Source organism: Gymnogyps californianus, chromosome 5, assembly GCF_018139145.2.
Source record: "Gymnogyps californianus isolate 813 chromosome 5, ASM1813914v2, whole genome shotgun sequence".
Lineage (NCBI taxonomy): Eukaryota > Metazoa > Chordata > Aves > Accipitriformes > Cathartidae > Gymnogyps > Gymnogyps californianus.
The window spans coordinates 63,171,509-63,192,218 of NC_059475.1; the positions used below are offsets into that span (position 1 = coordinate 63,171,509).

General features: G+C 44.1%; 1 protein-coding gene across 1 annotated transcript in view; it reads right to left on the minus strand.

The window, feature by feature from the left end:
- The window catches only part of BRF1 (BRF1 RNA polymerase III transcription initiation factor subunit), a 176,880-nt gene extending 171,680 nt beyond the window's left edge, over nt 1-5,200 (minus strand). The window contains exon 1 of the mRNA XM_050896767.1: nt 5,014-5,200. Within this exon, the coding sequence (XP_050752724.1) occupies nt 5,014-5,200 (187 nt within the window). The remainder of the gene's footprint in view (nt 1-5,013) is intronic.
- Nucleotides 5,201-20,710: the final 15,510 nt, after the last annotated feature.

Genomic DNA, 20,710 nt, shown 5'->3' on the forward strand with positions numbered 1-20,710 from the left:
TTCTGGACACCTTATCACAGACTCTCACAATTGTAAATATCTCTACTACCAACTTCTCACAAGGAGATCAGGAGAATTAGCTAAGCATTTTCCAGAGAGAGAACATACCTATATAACTGTCAAAGTCAGAGGAGTTTTGTGCTCACTACTTCCCAAAACACAAGCTGAAAACCCCCCAGTATTAATACCTAGGGACACCTACACTTTATGCTGCAAAACCATAGCCCCCCGATTCTTGGACCAGTTTTAAAAGAACAGCCAAAACCCTCAAAAGCATCTTGGTAGAGCTCAAAGAACATGATCTTCCTCTGAAGACTAAAAGAACAGCTGTGCCAAGTCAGATCGAAGGACTGTCTAGTCCAGTATCCTACCTCTGAACGGATTAAAGTCTGAATGGACTTTACAGTCCATTAATATACATGCCTACAAGTGAACACAAAACATAGGAGGAAAGCTTGTCGTGACAACCCTCTCATATAATCTCCCAGAGTCTAGAGGTCTGTGGCTCAAGGACTTCCTGAGCCAGAAATAGTATCTTTTTTTAATGGCCGTGACACATTTTTATTCTGCTTGCCCAATCATTTTTTAACTCATGTAAACTTTTAACATCCACAACTTGAGATTCATAATTTAATTAAATGTTTTTTTCTGGAAAAAACAAAAAACAAACAAAAAAACCTCCTAATGCTTCGGAACCTCCTACTTGCTACTTCTAAAATAAGCTAGCTGCTAGATTTCTTAGTGCTCCCTAGTTTTTGCATTATATGATACTGAACAATCGCTCATGCTTGTATTCTACTGTATTTACAGACTTCTACTATGTCCCCATTCAATCATCTCTTTTACAATCTTAGGAGGCTGAGTCTATTCAGCCATTCTAACTGAGAAGCTTTTCAAGAAGCCCTCCTCTTAATCACCCCATCTTCCTTTCTGTATCTTTTCTAGTTCTATTACAGGTTTTCTTGAGGAGGGGGAAGAAGAGGGAAACACACGAGAACTGCACACAGTATTTAAGTTGCAGATAGTGCTGTGGATATGTAACAGTGTATGTATATGCCGTCATATTCTTTTCCTGATAACTTCTAACATTCTTCTCCCCACTCTGTTTTTTGTACTGCGAATGAACGTTGAGCTAAATGTTTTTACAGAGCTATCCATTAAGACCTAGGGATCTCCTTCCCAAGTTGTACCAGCCAGTTCAGATGCTACCATCCCACATCTGGAAGAAAGGAACAATCCTAACTCTCACTGCAACTCTCGATCCCATCTGCTATCCTACTACCCAGCTACTAAGAGCAACAGGTCCTTCTACAGTCTCTACTACGCCAAATAATTCAGTGTTGCCAGCAAACCTCATTAACTCACCATTCACCTGTTTTCCAGATCATCAGCCCAGATTCTATGGAACTTCACTGGCACATCCTTCAGGAGACACATTATTTATTTCTAGTCTACATTTCTTATAATTTGAGTAGTTACTCTGCTGTGTAAGGACCTTCCCTTATCCACAACAGCACAGATTCTTTAAAAGCTTCTGGTGAAGGATCTTGCCGACCTCCTTTTACAAATCCAACGATCTGCTTTGTCCATTTACTGACTTCTTCAGAAACCTCCAAAAGATCTGCAAGTCATGCCTTCACTTTGCCAAAAAACATTCTTCCCCCATATTTACCTGCATATCCATCTATTTCGTCCTTCACTGCTGCTACCCTTTTGCCCAACAGACTTACTAGCCTGCATTTCTCCAAACTTTGCTACAGTAGCAAAGCAAGATCTTTCAGTCATATTCAAGCACAAGCCCACTAATGCTCAGTTGTTAAAACTGTCAAAACAATGGAAAGAAACAGACTCGCACACCTGCACTGGAAAACACTGGCTATACCAAACTTGCCTGTGAAAGGCATCAGTGTTGAGGCTGTGGCTTCCTACGCTGGGCACACTGATAGCTGAATGTAAATACTGCCTGGGAAAACTTAACTGTGATCTCGCAGCTTCTTCCAACCCTGAGAGAACAAAAGAAGGGATTTCCCATGTTTTATAGTGAGGTTGCTGGACTTATTAGCAAGGACTTGGCATGATCTAGACAGGCCACTTTGTATTAATATAGAGAAGTGCAGGACTCTCTTCCTCCTTCAGCAAACAAATGCAAGATTCTGAATCCTTAACACACAACTTCACAAAATAAAAGGTTTTGCTAGATGTACCAAAGAGAAGTCAGTAACAGTAGCTCAGTGCTTTCCATTCCCTTTTGCTTCTTTATGATGAAGATGAAAATAAATTATGAATAAAGGCATCTATAACTATTCAACATATATTAGCACACAAATAGAAGCCCTCGTGAATCTTGGAAGGGTTTGAGGAATCTTGTTGCACAAGCAGGAGCTCTGAACGCCATAGACACCAAAAGCCCCATTCAACTCCCAGCTCTACAATGGAGAACCTGACAGCCCTCATACTTTGCAAAACCTAGACAACAGTCTCAGAGTCACGCAGCCCTACTGACCAAGAGCCAGGGTCACAAAAACAGTAGCGCAGGCGCCTCTGACACTGCAAACGCTCCACACATTAGGGCTGCCCATGAACACCACCAGACTGCAGTCCAAGGAGCCTCAGCCCAAGGCATTTCATACACAGGGGATCCCTCAGACCTAAAGAGCTGACAAAGACAACAGGAAAAGGTGTTAAAAACAGGTAACTTTGATGGAAACCTGCTTACGTAATCAGAAGTCACTGAAAGCTATAGCTTACCAGAAAATGTTGCTTTCAGCAAGTACATGTTTTCTGACTTAAAAGAAATATACCTTCCATTGGAAATCCTCCAGCCAGCACAACACTCAGAGATACAAATTCTGTCTTGCTTACACAGCAAAGGACTTTTCTCCCCAAGGACTTAAATCATTGTCATACAAGCATAATAGACAAGCACACATCATGAAGACACTGTTATTGCAGCACAAATACATCTTTTCAGATTAGCTTGCATCACTCAGTTTAAGTCAAGAAAAAAAAAAGTTATTGACAACAGAAGCATCTGTTTTGGAACATAAAGAATTATACCAGCACAAACCACCCATATCCAAATTTCCTTAAAATATTTACCATGTGAAACAGGGCCCGTACTCATCCTTGCAGTAACTTCGCAAATCTACAAACAGCATTGTTTTGAAAGTCCTGTTCTACTGTTTCCACAAACAACACTTCACCAAAATACATACATTGGGGACTTGCTAGAAGATCACAGTATGAACACACTGTGCAGTGAAGCCCCTGCAACCACATCTTGTGCCAGCCAGATAAAGCCACCACAAGCATGCTAGAATGTGCTCCAGTTACATTTTCACTTTTACACACCCATCTATCATCACAGTGCTTATCTGTCTTCATGGGTGCTAGAATTATTTTTCAGAGTAACATATGACAGGTAACTAGCTATACAAGATCAAGGAATTAATGCACTATCCATCAAAAAAGATCAGCCAACAGCAGCATCTCAGCACTTGCACAAGAGGGAAAAAGTCCCCTGAAGGAACTTAGGAAATTACTGTGCAATTCATTCATTCAGAAGAAAAACCCTCAGTATGGTGCACTTCTCTCTTTTCCTTATGATATTTTTTTCGTAGGATAAAGGTGTCCCAAAATGAGCTCTTGCTTGCATGCCATCTGTCCTGCATAATTTTGGGTGGGAGGGAAAAAGCAGTACAAGCCCTTAAAAATGTAGTCTCCACATCACTAAAGGAAAAAGTGAAGGATACAAGAGCTGCTCAAAAGCTATAAAAAAAGGTAATGCCAGCACCCTGAGCTGGAAGACAGGAATGGCATCAGACAAATCCTAGTCTACAGTAAACTCCCAAACTCCAATATGCAGTGCTGCCCTCTCCACCACAACTCCTTTCTTCCCCACAGCCATACAATCCATCAGTCCCCCTTGTTTCACTGCTAAGCTCCTTCCCATGCTTCTTGCTTATGTTTCTTTCTCCTTATACACATTCCCCACACCCATTTTCCTTCTCTCTCCCCTTCCAAACACTACGTCCTCTTCACGTGGCCTTTTTCCAGGCATACAGGCCTTATCCTCCAGTGCATTCACACAAACACCCCAACCCATCTACTTAGAGAAGGAGATTCTTGACCCTTCACTTCCAGCCTCCTTCTCCTCCATCACACTGCCTCTGTGCCTCCGCATACTCCCTCTACCCATCCAACACCCAACTCTCCTGTCCTCTACCCTAACTAATTTCATATACCTCCCCATCCCCTGTGCACCCAGTCCTTCCATACAGAGCCCCAAACCTTCTCTCATGCACCCACCCCACACCACGAGGAGCTCCAGTTCCTCATGCGCTTACTCCCATCACACACAAGAGCATCTCTCCCATCCTGCACAGCTCTTTTTCCCCATTCATCCCAGCCTCGTCCCCACCCCGTTTCTGTCTCACCTTGCAGAGCATGCAGTCCTCCCTGCCCATGCACTGTCTCCCATTTCCACTTTGTGCAGCACTGGCTCCCACAGGCACCATCCCTGTCCCTCCTTTGCACAACACTTTTCCACGTGCTCTGTCCCCCACACCCCTTTGCACAGCACCCTGTCCCCCGCGCACCAACCCTGTACCCGCTTTGCACAGCACCCTTTTCCCTATACAATGTCCTTACCCCCCAGTACCCGCTCCCGCATGCACCATCCCCGTAACCCTACCCTCCGGCACAGCACCCTCACCCCCGTGCCCTGTCCCTGACCCCACAGCACCCTCACCCCCGTGCACTGTCCCTGTCTTCCATGCCCCCTACAACACCCTCTCCCTCATGCAACGCCCCTTATCCCCCACCACTCTCTCCCCTGCCCCCCAACATCCTCTCTCCATACATTGCCCCTTACTCCCCTCAGCACCGTCTCCCCCACGCCCTGCCCCGTCCCCTCAGCACCCTCTCCCCCGCGCACTGTTCCCGGTCCCCCCAGCACCCTCGCCCCCCGCCCCGCAAGCACCACGCTCCCCGCCCCGGCCCGGCGAGGCTCACCGTCCAGCGACACGAACTGCCCCACGGCGGAGGAGCCGCCGCCGCTGTTCTCCACGAACTGCACCTCGGAGACGATGATGTTGTCCTCCAGCACCGAGCCGCAGCCCGTGCACACCGCGTCCCCGCGCGCCGCGTCCACCTCGATCTCCGAGCAGCCGCAAGCGGCGCACACCCGTCCGCCCGGCATCTTGCCCACCGCCCCGGCCCGGGCCCGGGCCCCGGCCGGACCCGCCGCCGCTAACTCCTCCTCCCCGCCGCTACCGCCGCCCGCCCGGCGCGGCGCAGCCCGGCCTCGGCGCAGGCCTCGCTCGCCGGGACCGGCAGGGGGAGGAGCGCGGCGGCGGCCGCCCCCGCCCGCTCTCGCGATACTTCGTCTGCCGCTCCCCGCCCCTCCGGTGCGGCTCCTCCCTCACCGCTGGCGGCGAAGCGGGGTGGGGCGGTCTGTCCGCCTGTCTGGGGCCCTGCGTCTGTCAGGGAGCTGCGGCCGCTCTCCGGTCTTCCCCCGCCGGGGCTCGGGAGACCCCAGCGCCGAGCTGTACTTCGGGGCTTCCCTTCTCCATCCCCAAATAAACGACTGCGAACCACGGCTGGTCTCCAGCGCTCCGAGTGTGACTGTGACGGGGGGTAGTCCGGTTAACGGGGCCAAGACCCGGCGCCAGAGCGGGGCCCAAAGGCTTGGAGCGACCGAAGGCCACACGGAGAGCTCCGGCCTGGTGGGCCCTCGCTTCCCCCGTGGGGCGGGGACGGCCGTTACCGAACCGCCTCCCGCCGCTGCCGTCTGTCAGTGCAGCGCTGAGCTCCTGAGGCCTCGCTGGGGTGGAGGGAACGCGCTTTGGGGGTCAGATCTTGGGGGAAACCAGGGATGGCTCTGGAGGTGCTTCTTGAGGAGCAACTGCAGGCCCCGCTCTCAAAAAGGAGCATTATATTTGCGTTCCTCCATTTTAAAGTGTTCTGCTGCCAGTGGTGAGAAACTACCAGCACCAGGCAATGCACTTGGGTATTTGCAGTTCTGCAAAACTGGGCCCACGGTGTTTCAGATTAAGTGATGTGTCTTGTGCTTGAGGCAGAACATGAGGACTCCCTAAAATTTTCCCCAGGATTAATTAATTTCACCATAGACTTCTTACCTAACCTTACGTAAGTTAATATGCCATGGTTTCTGTGTGATAAAACCAGGGTGGTAACACTTCCTTTCTGCCAATCTTTGTCCTTTCTCCCAATTTAGGTGGTTTGATTTCTGGGGAAGAGAATATCCTTAACAAACGAAATTCGCACTGCGGCTGAGTGGTACATTATTTTTGACACCCTGTAAAGCCTATAATAATTAAAAGTTGGGTAAAAATACGTGGCACACAGTGAAAAATGTGGGCCTCATGTTCTCATCTTCTGTATGCCAATTCCTGTGTTCCCTGAAAATAAAATTGGGGCTACAACACTCATATTTGCATTTCAAAAGTATATTTTGTTATGCTTCAAAAATTGATTAATTCATCAATCAAATCTAATCAATCATTCTCTAATAAAAGTTTTGTGAGGCATAATGAATCAGTTTCAGTAAAGCACTTCGAGCTCTGTGTAACAAAGATGCCATAACGTTAAAGTCGAGTGCTTTGTGACTCTTTCAGTTTTTAGTTCCTGAATCAAAAAGAACTTAGTTTTCATCCAGTAAAGTTATTGCTCACTTTAGCACTCAACCCGCGTGTAGTAAATTAGCGTGGCATGCCACAGATGGGAAGGAAACTGAGCAGAATAGGTACTGTAGCTGGATGTATAGACTTTGATCTGTCGGCTTTTGAAATACACAAGTCAGTTAGTGCAGAAGCAGAAACTTTCACCTTCTTACAAACCCACTGCTGTCAGTATCTGTCTTCCACCAAATGGCTCAGATGCAGCCAAGTATCACATACGGATCTCTACAAACTGACCGGATACATGGTACAAAATTACTTGCTGTCGCACATTTAGAGGCACATTGGGGCATGTGCTAAAGCTATATTGTTCCATCCAGAAAGCTGAGCATCTCATAGGCGTGAAATTACGTCATATGCCTAAAACTTTGCAGGTTCTGGGCTTTTGCAAAAGGAAAATAGCAATATCGTAATGGAGATTGTGCCACTATATACACAGTTTGGCTTCTTATTGTCCTTTTTATTCTGTTCTCAGAGAGGTATTTGTGAAAATAAGAACTTTTGGTTTCTTCAGATTCCTTCTGCTTCTGGAGTTTGTTTCCTTCCTGAAGTTCCTCCTGGTGCTTGTGAGGTAGTGAGAGTCACAGCAGCCAAGTGTGATCTCACAAAATTATGCACTGTGTCGATAATGCCAGGGGGAAATTATATCCCTGATGAGAGACAAATATTTTTAGCAATAATAGGAAGAGAAAAACCCATGAAATAAATAATTTTCGTCTCTCAGCAAAGTCCCTTGAATACCAGAGTATTTTAATTAAGACAACCCAGATCAGCTCCCATGTCGTATACTGTGCCTCTGACAGAGGCCAGCATGAACACCAGAAATCCTCCAGCAAGCAGTTTTGAAATGCCTTTCCATTAAAAAGTTTCTTCTTAACTCACTTAGGTAGAGACTAATGTAGTCCTGATCCATGAGGGCTTAAGTTTTACATCCCTTCCAAAATTCTTGGTGTTTTGATTGTTTTAAGCGTTATGAGCCTTTTCTGGGAGCCCCAAACAAGTCTGGAGGTTTTCACATTGAATGTGAGCAGCAGAGGGCCCTAGTGAGAGTATAACATACAGTTGCTGTGCAAAAAAGCTCAGTTAATGTCATACTGAAGAAGGAAGTGCGTTTTAATTTTTATCTTCTTATAAGGTGAGGTTAGTGCTGATGAAAGAAAATGGGTTCCCAGTCCTGAAGACTGAAGTCCTTTGCCTCCCACTCATGAAAGCTTTCTTACACGGTACCCTTTAAATATTTCAAACAGTTCTGTAGGATCGTTTTCTACCGGCCAAAATTAAGTCATTTTTCACCTCTGTAAGATCTTTGTCCTTTCTGCTTGCAAGAGAGTTAAGTAAAATCTTCTTGACCAATAACATTCAGCCTGCTGAATGAATAACCCATAACTCAGTTCACTTAGGCTACCAAAATAATAACCTTTCAGTACACTGTCTGAAGCCTGAATCACAGTAAGAACTGATCAATTAAAAAATTGTATTGACGAAACCCCATTCCCTGCAATATTTTGCCCTTTCAGTTAGGAGGAAAGGACCTGTTTTCCATTTCACCTACCCTCATATTTCATACCTCCTATTTTCACTCCTAAGTGTGACACAAAGTGGTGATCAGGATGTCTGTTAGCCCAGACCGACCGACTTCCTTCCTGCTGTGTCTCCAGGAACCCCGAATATAACCCACCTGTGGGTGTGCGTGTTTGACGTTCAGTTGTTGAGGCTTCAGAGAGAGGAACTGTTCTCATTTGCTTGAAAATTAGAATTTTTTTTTCCAACTGCTCATACAACAGTAAGAAGAATGCAAATGGGCTGTGCAAGTCCAGACTGGAGTGTGAGGGAATCCCACTCTGCTCCTGCAAATGCTGAACAGCACAGCAGGGAATATACTAGAGCAAGCTGATGACACATTACCGTACTTCCACAACAGATGGATCCTTTTCTATAAATATAATGACTTTAAGAAGATGCTTAAGTGTCATATGATGGAAAAGCCAGAGACTCTCTGACTTTTTCGTCGTAGCTCAACCTTCTGGGTACCGAGCCTCCCAACGCACCAGCCCGTGTGGGAAACATTTTCAGTTAGAGGCACAAAGTTTAATCCTTTGATCTGATCAGCTGCTGTGAGCATCCTTAGCTCTCTGGCATTTCAGCTGGAATTGCTCCTCTCACAATCAGACCTAAGAGCGTTGATGAAGTCTCTCAAGAAGTTTGAATATGCACATAACTTGGGACAAAACACAAGCAGAGGAAGCCTTCTTTGGTTTTGGACTGTTCAAGATAAGGCATAAACTATGCATTCAACCTGCAAATTTGCACATGGATTCTTTGGAGATGAAGTCGTAGGGATACTAGATAGAGGGGGGAACAAAGGATTTCGAAATGGATTAACCTTATAAGGTGATAGCAAGTGGGTACTTCTTTTTTTGCCTGTGGCAGTCCAAATGCATTTGGCTACACTAGTGATGAACACGAGGGGGCACTCAAGGAAAATGAAATCGTCGCGGAGCTGCAATGCTCCCGCAGGTTAGGCTGATTTTCCATCTGTTTTCCTTTTTTGTTTGGTTGGTTTTTGGTCTGCGTCTTTTCTTATTATTTCCTGACATTGTTTTCATGACGTTCATCAATAAATGGTACTTTTTAAAAAGCTTTGGGAAGAACATTCTGAGAAGAAAAGTTTTTGGCATCTATTAAATCATGTAATAAACCAGCGTAGCAAACACTTGAACTTATCTCTGTGCAATCACATCCCTGCTGTTCAGAGACAGCACTTTGCAGCTGAGCCTTGATCCCTGAGTAAGTGGCAGAGACCCCATGGCTTTCCCAGTTACCTTCCCAGGATCTGTGCCTGGTATGATTCTTAGTACGTGAGGACAGCAGAAAGCACAAATACTGTAGCTTAGAAAATCCACCAAGAAATTAGCGGAGGGAAAGTCCAAGGATATTGGCTACAAAGATCCAGAAGCCACCGCCAGTTGAGGAAGTCTCTCATCAGCAAATCGCTGGAAGCTGTGAGCAGCTATTCTGTTCTTACCATCTCCCCCTGCCAGCACACCACTTGAAGATGCACAGCTGATCGGTGAGTGCTTTTAGGAAGGATGTAAGCAAGGTAAAAATAGATGTGCTCTCCTAGTTTGTAGCAGTCTGCAACTTAAGGATTTCATCAGCTGAAGGCTCATACACACTAGCAGACTTTTTATCTGTGTTTAACCAGTTTTTGATCTGTGTATGCTTTCAAGATCCGCAACATCCAGTGTTTTGGGGTGTATCACAATTTAGTTGGGTAGCAAGTGAAAAAGTTTAAAAATGGCCTAAACGTTTCAGTTGGTACTCCTGAGTTCTTGTGCTATAATGAGTGGTGAATAGTTGCTCCCATCGCACTTCTTTCATGTCAGTCGGGATTTTTTACGCCTGTTCTACAGCTTCTCTCAATCAGGATCGCTTCACAAGAGCAACTCTTCCTCCAGATAAGTAGTGCAATGCTAATCAGCCACAGTCTGAACACAAAATAATCTGTTCAGGGAAGTGATTTAAGAGGAAACCCATTTTAATGAAGCATTGGTTATATTCTGCACTGAATAACTAAAGGCCTCCATCACTTGGGGATGTAAGCACAGGTGAATATTCCTGTGAAAACACAACTCCGCCTATCTGCAGCTCTTGTATTCTGAGACTTGTTCGTTCAAACATTAATGAATTCATCACTCACCGTCACAGAACCATTCCAGTCAGCTAATTGCCTTCTTAAGCGACTGTGTGTGTACCTAGAAATTGAACTGAAACGAGGCAATGCCTGGTTATAAGTGCCATTTTTGTGTGCACACTTGATGAGTGGATACTTTGGTGCAAATACATTTTCTATATAGACTGAAAATGAGGCTTTCACTAAATGTTAATATTCATGCGCAAGGGAAAAAAACGGGGACATTACACTGGATGGATCTGCACACTCAAATGCGAACCATACATCTTACTGAGTTCCCATTTTTTTTCCCAAATTTGGAACTACAAGCCAGAAATTCAGACCAGCAAGTGGGAAGCTGTAGAAGCACATCAAAAAGTAAATATGAGTCTCCTTTAGTCTTGAAGAATAAGTTTGGAAAAGTAGTTACACAATAGTGGATTATCTGCTTAGCATCAAGGTAAATTCAATGCAGTTAAAAAATAATGCTATAAACTATGTCTGTAAAGTACCTAAGATAGTGTTGGCCATTTACAAATTATACCTAACAAGTCATAAATAGGATTAGGAGAAAAGATAGCCTCTTAAACAGGAGTTCGCTAGCTACATTAGAGCAGGATATTAAAAATCCTGCTGTCACCAGGCGGTATTAGTAGTCCAAACTCTCTTTATTGGCATTTCATAGGCAGAAGTCTGCCATAATCGGAATGACTGTGCTAGCGTCAAAGAAAAATATGCCAGTCACGTTCTCTTTAAGACCATGAAACGTCTGTGTGTCAACATAGAGTCAAAGGTGTGTATTTATGTATGATAATGTCACGACTCCTTTGGCCATCAGGGAGCCCCTTCAGACTGAAACCTGCAGAGATAAGAGAGAATATTGCTGCAAGCCACACACAAGCCTCTGTCTTTGCCAGCGCAGAAGAAAGGCTGGAAGCAGGGTAAGGAACACAATGTCCTCCTTCACACAGCCCGTTAGCACCAGGAAAAGCTACGATGGAGCAAGAAGCTTGGATAAGTACGGGTTGGCCTGTGGGTGAGGCCAGTTCTCTCCTGTTTGGGTCGTAAAAGACATCAAAGAATTATCCTTTCAATGTCTGTGTGTCATTGCCTGCTTTTCTGCTGAGAGAGTCCCAGTACCTCAAATATGTGGTACTGGGTACCCAGTGCTAAAGAAATGATCAGTCAATACTACAAGTTGTTGTCCACTATCTAAAGCTATGAGCAGGCTAAATAAAAACAACACTAGACTTTAGAAAAGCCACAGTATAATCCTTTCCTGTCGCTGGAGAATTTTCAAGAATTTGGCAGATTTCCTAGTTTGAATTAGTTGAATAAATTAGATGACTAACATTTTTCAGAGGGCAGCCATAAAAAATGCTTGGAGTAAATCAACCTATTTCATACCGATAATTTGAGTTAGCCTAAATTACAAAAAAAAAAAAGAAAATCACTTAAATAATTTAAATATTTTCTTTAAATGTGAAATTATCAAAAGGGTAAAATCTGCCACAATTTTCAAAATGAGACATTTATAATCAGTTTAGGTCTCAGTGAGTGCATCAATATTTTTTTTAATTAAAAAATAGTTTAATAGAAAAATTCTGGTGCTGTGCAAGCCACATCTTTCCTTCCCCACTCTCACCCCAAGGTAGGAAGTCTCTTTTACACCTCCAGAAACAAAATAGGATCCATCCCCAAAGCAGTAAATCTTGCCATTTCTTCAGAAAAAAGGCCACATCAGTAGTGCAAAGGGGGAATGCTGCATGGCTGTGCCGATCTCTGCTTTACTCAGAAAGGGCTGGGATCACCTCTCTCTTTTGTATTTTACAGTGCACCCTTTTAGATGGGAATTGGGAGCTGCGGCACTGATGGTCTGACTGAGGGATGGGTTTGGAAATTAGCACTACCCTGGGAGGATCGGTTGGTTCACATCTCTTAGCTCTCTGTTTCAAGGTGCTGCAGATTCAGACTACCACCTGTCGCCATTAAAATCACAATTTTGAGTCCTTCTTCCCCATCTCATGGGATAAACACGTCTTTTTTTTAGTAAATTAAAATTAGGAATCTGATATAACAATATGCCAGTAAGATCTGGAGCCTTTGGCTTGCCCTTCCATTGTCTGTGCTTCAATCAGTCAGCTCACACCAAGATTATAAAAAAACCTGACCCAGGAGTTTACAGTCTGAAGCCCCAATTGAACAGAGCAGTCAGCAGATTATGTATTCCACAGAACAATGAGGTCTTCAGTCCCTTTTTGAACCAGTTTTCATTATATGAGTTATGTTTGTGTCATATTGCTGAGAGTTACACAAAACCATTATTTTTAAAATGAGTACAGCAGACAACAATGTTGTCAATAATGCAAGTTGTTAGTAAAATGTGTATATTAATAGCAGCACAAGAAGCATTTCAGAGAGCTCTAAGCATGTTCAATTCCACACCCATATGCGTGCAGTATTTCAGAAAATGTTAAGCTTAACTATTATATGATTTCCTTTGGAAGGGAAAGCTAGAAGAGGATGTTCCCATACATTTTTTGCCTATGATATTTTACACATATAGAGCCCCTACTGAAGGGGGCTTTATATATGATGTGAGTAGAAAGGATGTCCAAAAAAGAATAAAATTATAGTGTTGGCATTTCTAACAAATATCCTATCTTCCCTTCATAGTCTATCCCGTACTAAACAGTAACAGTAGAACTTTCTTCCTAATAAAGCTCTAGAGCTACTACCATGACTTCTCACCCGTGCTACAGAAATACTATCCAGATGACCAAAGATTTTGTAATGAAACAAGCTGCAACAAATATCCAGCTGAAACAGAAACTTAGTGGGCTCAGAGCAAAAACAATTTTTGTGGCATGTAAAATTATGAAGAGCCTTTCCCAATATATACCATGACTAATAATCATCAGCCCATACAACAACGTACAACAATGACATTTTAGCCACTCCCTCTGTGGTCACCTTTCATTTGCAACCATCATGTCTGCTAAAAACAGGATGAGAAATTGCAGTTAAAAAGTGAGATTTTATCAGCTTTCCCAGACAGAACCAGGTTGGGAAAGATGAGAAAGAAAAAACTTCCTCTCATAGTTTAAGGCATAAATGAGCAACTAATAAACATTCTAATTTAATAAGTGCACATATCCTGCTAACAAATTTTCTTTTGAATAACAGAACTGAAAGGTTGTTGTGGTGTTTTGTTTTTGTTTGGTTTTGGTTTTTTTCAAAGAGTAAATCCCACAATTAAATTATAGGAATAATGAAAAAAAATTGAGCAATGTCCACATAGAGTTTGAGCTGGGAAATCACAAGGCAAATGTTCTTTTTCCAGTCCAGAAATAAAATCCTAACCTGCTGATTTAGGTTCCCTCCACACCATTTTTCACTCAGTTGTAATGCAAACAGCACTGGCCTGGGTTGACAATTCTCTTGAAAAGCCTGTGAACCTTGAACAGCATTGCTGAAATCCTGCGTTTCTGCTACAACATGCCTGGCAGTTGGGACAGAGCTGATGTAACTGGCTTCAGATATATATTCTCCACATCAGCAGAGCCCTTGCTTTCCTTTACTGACATGGGGGGATGCTGACATGCAGCATCCACAAGGTAAGTAAAAGGGCATGACTTACCCTGGGTCCCTTGCATGTCTTCATCAGCCCAATCCAACCCATCACATCCTGTGACTTGAAGGTGAGACCTTCTCAGCCAAAATCCTCTGCAGAAGAGCTCATAGCACACATACCCGTGGTACCGTACCATGGCCTCTTTCCTTCTGCATGACTGCCCTCCTGCACCATGATCCATGGGATGGCTACCTCTGCCCTACAGGGTCTCAGAAAGAAAGCCAGGCTAGGGAGGTGGCATCTAACTCCATGCAATTCCACTGAGTAGCTCATACATTGTTTTCAACCTGTTTTTTGCCACAGGACCATGACCCATCAAAGTCTCCCACCGTCCACAACACTGCCACTTTGGCCCTTCACTGTCACATAATCCCACCTAGCTGACATTTCCTCCAGGGTATAAGGAGCTTTGCATTATCTCTGTACTAGAAAAGGTGCCTGAGAGACCCAAATGACAAAAACTAGCCAGCCATGAAGGAGGTCTGGAAGAGCAGTGCAGTGCTCATCAGGATGTTAGCAGATATAGCACCCTCCAGCTGTGGAGTCTTCTGGGGCAAACTTCATCAGAATGGGAATCTTAATGTGAACAAATGACTGCTTCTGGGTTCTTCCAGCCCAGCAGGCCAGAACAGGTAAATATCTACTATCATCTCAGCATTCCAGCAACTATTAGAAATACCACAGAGGTTTCAATCATGCTTAATAATTAAAAGTAAGGAAGGGAGTTTCAGGTATTGTGTTAATCAACAGGTGCCAAAGGAATATGACCTTCCTCAGAGGCAAAGTCTGGCATGACAGCCAATTTTTTCCATGACACATACTAGAAAGCACAGAAACACAATCAGCAAGATGATTTCCTTGCTTCAAGATTCAATATTTTAACAAATGAGTCACCAATGCATGCTTCAGATATTCCTATGCTAAAACTGGAGCATAAGTCATAGGTATAAAATCCACTCTTGCCCCATAAACTGCCTGTGATAGCTTTTTCCAAATACTGACCTAGAGAATGTCTGGTATGTTCGGACTGATGTAAGAAGTGTGGATTTTATATTCATGATCCCAGTTTATCAGTAGATAAATGTCATGCAAATGGACTTGTCTCAGCACTGATTTCAAGAATTAAGGAAAATTCAGCAACAGAAAAAACTTTGCTGGTCCATTAGCTGAAGAAGCCAAATCTCATCAGAAGTATATGCTTCCATCACTTTAGTAAAGGGAAAACATGGTTTTGTCAGACTGCATGTGCGTACACAATAAAGAGTTCATGACAGAAATTGCTAAATATGGAAGGAAAAACATTCATTAGTACATGTAAGGAGAAGTGTAGAAAAGAGCTGTTATGGGTGCTTTAATGACTAAGATAAGGGTCTGGGATTCAGGAAAACTGGATATAATTGCAGGCTCTGACACAGACTTTCTTTATGACCTTGGGCTACCCACTAGATATTGCTGGCCCCAGGTTATCCAGCTATACAATGGAGATATGGTTACTTAAAGCTCCTTACTCTTTTTTGGTTGGCTCTCCTATATTGTTACATAGAGCTATAGTCCAAGAGAGAGATTTCTTTGACCATGAAGGAAGGGAAGGATGAGGTGGAAGAATCCGCTCAAAGATTAATGGTGTGACCTGATCCAAGAAACAAGCAAAGCACAGGTTTGGCAAGCTTGGGGGCTGAAGGAGAGGCTTCATCCACGCAGATGGCACGGTGGTGAGCCGGTGGGACAGGGATTGCTGTTGAGCTGTCAGGAGCATTGGCACTGTGGGGAGGAAAGACCTGCCTGGGAGGAAGGCACAGGTTTTACCAGGCAAAGCCACAGCTGACAGCATGGCACTGCGGCTGGCATGCTGGGAAGGCACGGAGGGCAGGGAGAGAAGGAGAAAGTTTTTAAGAGACCTCACATCAAGGAGATACTGATGAACAGAGAAACCTGCAGATCTTTCAGCAAACAGACTGAAAATGACACCAGGGGGCATCTAAATATACAGCCAGGTCCTCAGGCCTGGCCCACACTCAAGAGATTTGTCAGACTAGCCTTTTCCATCATGACTGCAAAAGAATCATGCTCATAGCCATGACAGCTAAAGCCTCGTACTGATACCGTTACATCAGCCAAGCAGCCTCTGCCACTCTACGTCCCTTCATGCAGGGAGCTGGAATCAGACCTACGGCTCGAAGCACTCTCTTGTGGATATAAGCTGTTTTTCTGCTTGGAGGGTTTGCCAAAACAGATATACTGGCAAAGCAGCTGAGGTTGTCAAAGCCAAAGTCGTCTCCTTTTGCTTCAAATCAGGGCTACACTGATTTGCACCAGAGAAACAGCTGGCTCTGAAACCAAAATAGCTTATTAGTCAAGGGCATATTCCAAGGCTTGAATCATCTTTAGCAAAGGAAAGGGGCTCAGTGTCAGTGAGTTTGACAGGGGACACGGGAAAGGCTAACTGACCTTTACAGAGAATGTCAGCACAGGGAACCAAGGCTTAATCCTCAAAAAGCCCTGAGGTATGACTCTTGTTGGTGCCAGGAAATTTGTGTCCCTCTGAACAGGCAGGCACACTTACCAACAGAGCATGCAGGTCCAGATGCTATGTGTGCCTCGATTATTGCATAATATTATCAAATAGGATTTTTTAAAACCCTTAAAATGCCCTGCTCAAACAAAATAAGCTTCCTTTTTCAGAGGTCAGCCAAAAGACCAGCTCATTTCTTTGATGTAAATATTAACTAAGGAGTATGTTGAATCTGCTCTCTCCCTGTATCACCTCTTTCCTGAAGAGAGTAAAATGGCATTTTGTTGGACACAATTAATTTCCCTTTTGCCAAACTAGAACACCATCACTAGAGCATGAATTGAGTGAGTTGAGGAATTTGCTAAGCATGGGATACCTCAGGAACTATAAGAAGCACGGTGCTAACAGCTTTGCCTTGTAAGGATGAGAAGCTCTTGACATTCATCGATCTCCAAGTTTCCTATAAACCTACTGGATTCCTCGTAAAACATTTTTAATTGCCTTGGCAAAACCACTAAGCCTTTATGGGGATGCCTTTGCAACTTGCCTTTTTGAGCTCTTATCTCCCTCTTTCCGTTCCTTTTCCAGGTAAGAGCAAGCCAAGAATTGCTGAGTTCTCTATGACATACTGCCATCACTGGACAGTCTGCCACTGATGGGGGCCGGCTCCTGCGTTTTGCTCACCGCTACAAATGCCATTGCATTGAGAATTATTGACGTTGTTACGGAGGGTGCTATAGTTGTGTGAATATAAATGAACAAAATGCTAGTAAAAGACACTCAAGGATAAATAGGAAAGGTACTGCATTTTGTGAGACCAAAATAACTCCGTGCTGTGCACTGAAAGTACCTTCCACTCGCTGTCGTGTACCTGCTGTTACCAGCCAGGGTCCTTGTCTTCCCCTGAAAGGCAAAAAGCATGTGTGACTTTAAAAGCCATGGGGCTCCTCTCTGTCCCTCCAAGACAGTAACACTGAGAAGCTGGGACCCACTTGTAAGTACACTGTGAGTAACAGTGCTCTGTCTCCAAAATCTGCCGACATTCTCAGACCTATGAAGATCCCAGGCGAAATACCAGCACCCATATGGCCTCTTCTCTCTCTCTCCCTCCCTTGCAGCCATGGGGTCTCTTCAGCAGCTCCCTCTCGCAGGGCCCCATTTGGGGTTTTCAGCCATGCTCTGTACCCCCAGAGGAGGTTTACGGATGGCACAAATGAACTAAAACATACAAATGGCTGATCTCATTGAGAAGCAGAAGCATGACAGCAAGATTTGGGCTAAGCCAAGTGACATATTTTGCCTGAAGGTGTCTCACCGATTCGGGTGAGAAGGTCTGTGCGTGCTTGGGAAAGTGAGGGGAGAGAAGGATGCGACAGGTCCAAAATGCCTGTGTTTTGTTGCAGTGGGTGGCTTGAGTGAAAGCCAGGGGTCAGTTCTGCAAATTGGACCAATTAAATACCCATTTGATCCTAGACTAATGGGTACTGAAAAAGCCACACTCCTGGTGTGTGACTCCATTGATATCAATTGATCAGGGACAAGCTTGGCTTGGATGATACCTCAGATGAGAACGTGAAACCACAGACAAGTATTCTGTCAAAATACAATATACAGACAACTTTCTGATCTTCAATGTAACTGATAAAGACTCACATCTAGAACTCATTGGAAAGGTAAAACAATGTTTTGGCATTAATAATGATGTTTGGCATTAATAACACTTGAATTCTGTTCTTTTATGCTACGAAGTTACTATTCCACTGCTTCTTTTCTTCTTTGCTTATTCTGTTTTAAATTAGAACATTATGGAGAAATCCAAAACTCAGAGCCAATTCGTCTCTGTGTTCTCACTCAATAACTCTTTTGCTCTCACAGGTACAGTGATGTTTGTTTTGAAAGGAATCTTTCAGTGATCTTTGCTAACAAAAAAAAAATCCAGAGACAATTCTTATATTGCAGTGTTTATTGTATTACATGTAAGCCCATTTAAGCAGTAAATGACTCTTGATATTAAAGCTAGATTGCCTGACTTCGCTGCTTTGCTACCAACCTTCTGCTCAGTGTTGTACATCAGTTTTCCCTTCTTTGAAGAGAGTGTCCCCTCTTGAGTGGTATTCTAGTCACAACAGTCAAGTGTTTCTGACTGTGGAGAGAAGGTCTAAAACTAAAAAAGCATATAGTTCTACTCATGCCAAGTGGACAGTAACACAGCAATCAAGCCCTGTTTGGAAATGAACACTTAGAATTGCACAGAAACCGATTATTTTAATGCAGATATGCTCTCAGCAAGGTTTCTTACATTTCCATAGTCGCACAACTTCTGCTGAAAGATTATACATGGGACTGACATTTGGACTTTCATCAGCCAATAGTTCAGACTCGACATCAAGAAGGAGGACTACTGTTCAACGAGATTATATAAATTGACTACTTAATTGCTGATAGGCACATGCAACTTTGTCCTGTTTAAAGTTACAGCCTTACTGCAAAGTTAAGCTCAGTTCTTCTAGGGTTTTGCTCCCCAAAATTTCATCATCCACAGAGAGGCTTCAGAAACTTTCTGAGTTTTGCTCCAGGACATTCATGGCTCCATGCAGTCAGTCAGCAGGGGACAGAGTGTTTCGCTTGTCGAGATATCTGGTGCTACGGGCCTGGAAAATCTGCTCATGCTTCCCACCAGAAGTCTCAAGAGGATTAAGTAGCCTCCAAGGCAGCCCTTCTGAAATAGTGTTGAAATAAAGAATGTTAACATGTCCAAAATGCTGATTAAACCTAAATTAAACCTGAAGTACTTATCGTAGCCTTTCTGTGGGTGTGAACCTGCTGAACCAGCAGCTGTGCAACATCTGAAGCAGCAGCCATTCAGGGACAAGGTAAAAGCATAACAAGAAAACCAAGGTCTTCTTGGGGTATGTTTGTGCTGTGCACTGGAGGTGTGCATGGTGCAAACTCCTAGGATAGGTACCAAGAGCTGTGAAGATACAGTAGTATAGGTGCCAGCCCACCCTAGCAACCTGAATATGTGCCCAGGGATCTCAGAGAGCTTGTCTGCTGGTGACTACTCCGTGTCAAGACCTTCACTGCACTCTACTGCTATTGTAACCTCTGCCAGCTTGGTGGAACAAGAACAGATCCGCTGTCAGCTGCCACAGTTGCTCACATTGATGTTAACACAGTCTCAGAGAGGTCTCATCTTACCCAGGACTCTTGAAGAATGATCTGTTAGGGACTCATGAAGTCTTTGGAGAGTGTGACATCAACACGTTGAGCACTAGGAGGTTCAGGACAGGAAGTCCTGGGGTACCTACAGCACACCTAAAGGGTGACAGATTAGAGTGGAGCAGCAGAGAGCACTGTTTAAACCCTGCTAATCCTCACGACCACAGGTTAGAGACCTTCCTGGCAGCTGCAGTCCCTGTACCACCACTATTACCCTCTCCTCTAGATTTCCATGTCTCATGGGCCATTTCGGGGCTGTGTGGCATTTAGGCCATGCTACATTCAATGTTGCACAGTTTAAGGCACATTTCCAGGGGATCTTCAGTTTATATTCAGATGCTTACTGAGAATCATAGAAAAAATTAGGTTGGAAGGACTTCTGCAGGACTGTCATGCAATCTTCTGCTTAACGAAACAGAAAGTTTCTCAAGGTCTCATCTAGCTGGGTTTTGAGTGCCTCCGAGAACAGAAATTACACACACTCTGGGCAACTTGCTCTAATGCCTGACAACCCTCACTATGAAGAGTTTTCTTCTTTATGCCTAGCTGGACTGCATCCCATCTGGTGCCATGGATTTGTATCTGTCCAGTTTACTTAAGTGATCCTAGCATCACCCTCTTCAACTGTGGGTAGTACCTCTCTCTTCCAAACTCTGCCGTTGGACATGGATGCCTGGGAGCAAACTCTGCCAGTAAAGACTGAGGCAAATAAAATGCTGAGAACCTCAGACTTTTGTATGTCCTTCATCATTAGATCACCTGTCCTATTCAGCAGTGGACCCGCATTTTCTTGGTCTTCCTTTTGCTACTAATGTACCTGTAGAAGCCCTTCCTGTTGCTGATCACATCATCACCAGTTATCAGCTCAAGCCCAGCTTTGGCTTTCTTAATCCCATCCCTGCATGCCTGTGTAGTTCTACACTGCTCCTTGATCGCCTGTCCCTGCTTCCCCCTATTGCATGTTTTCTTTT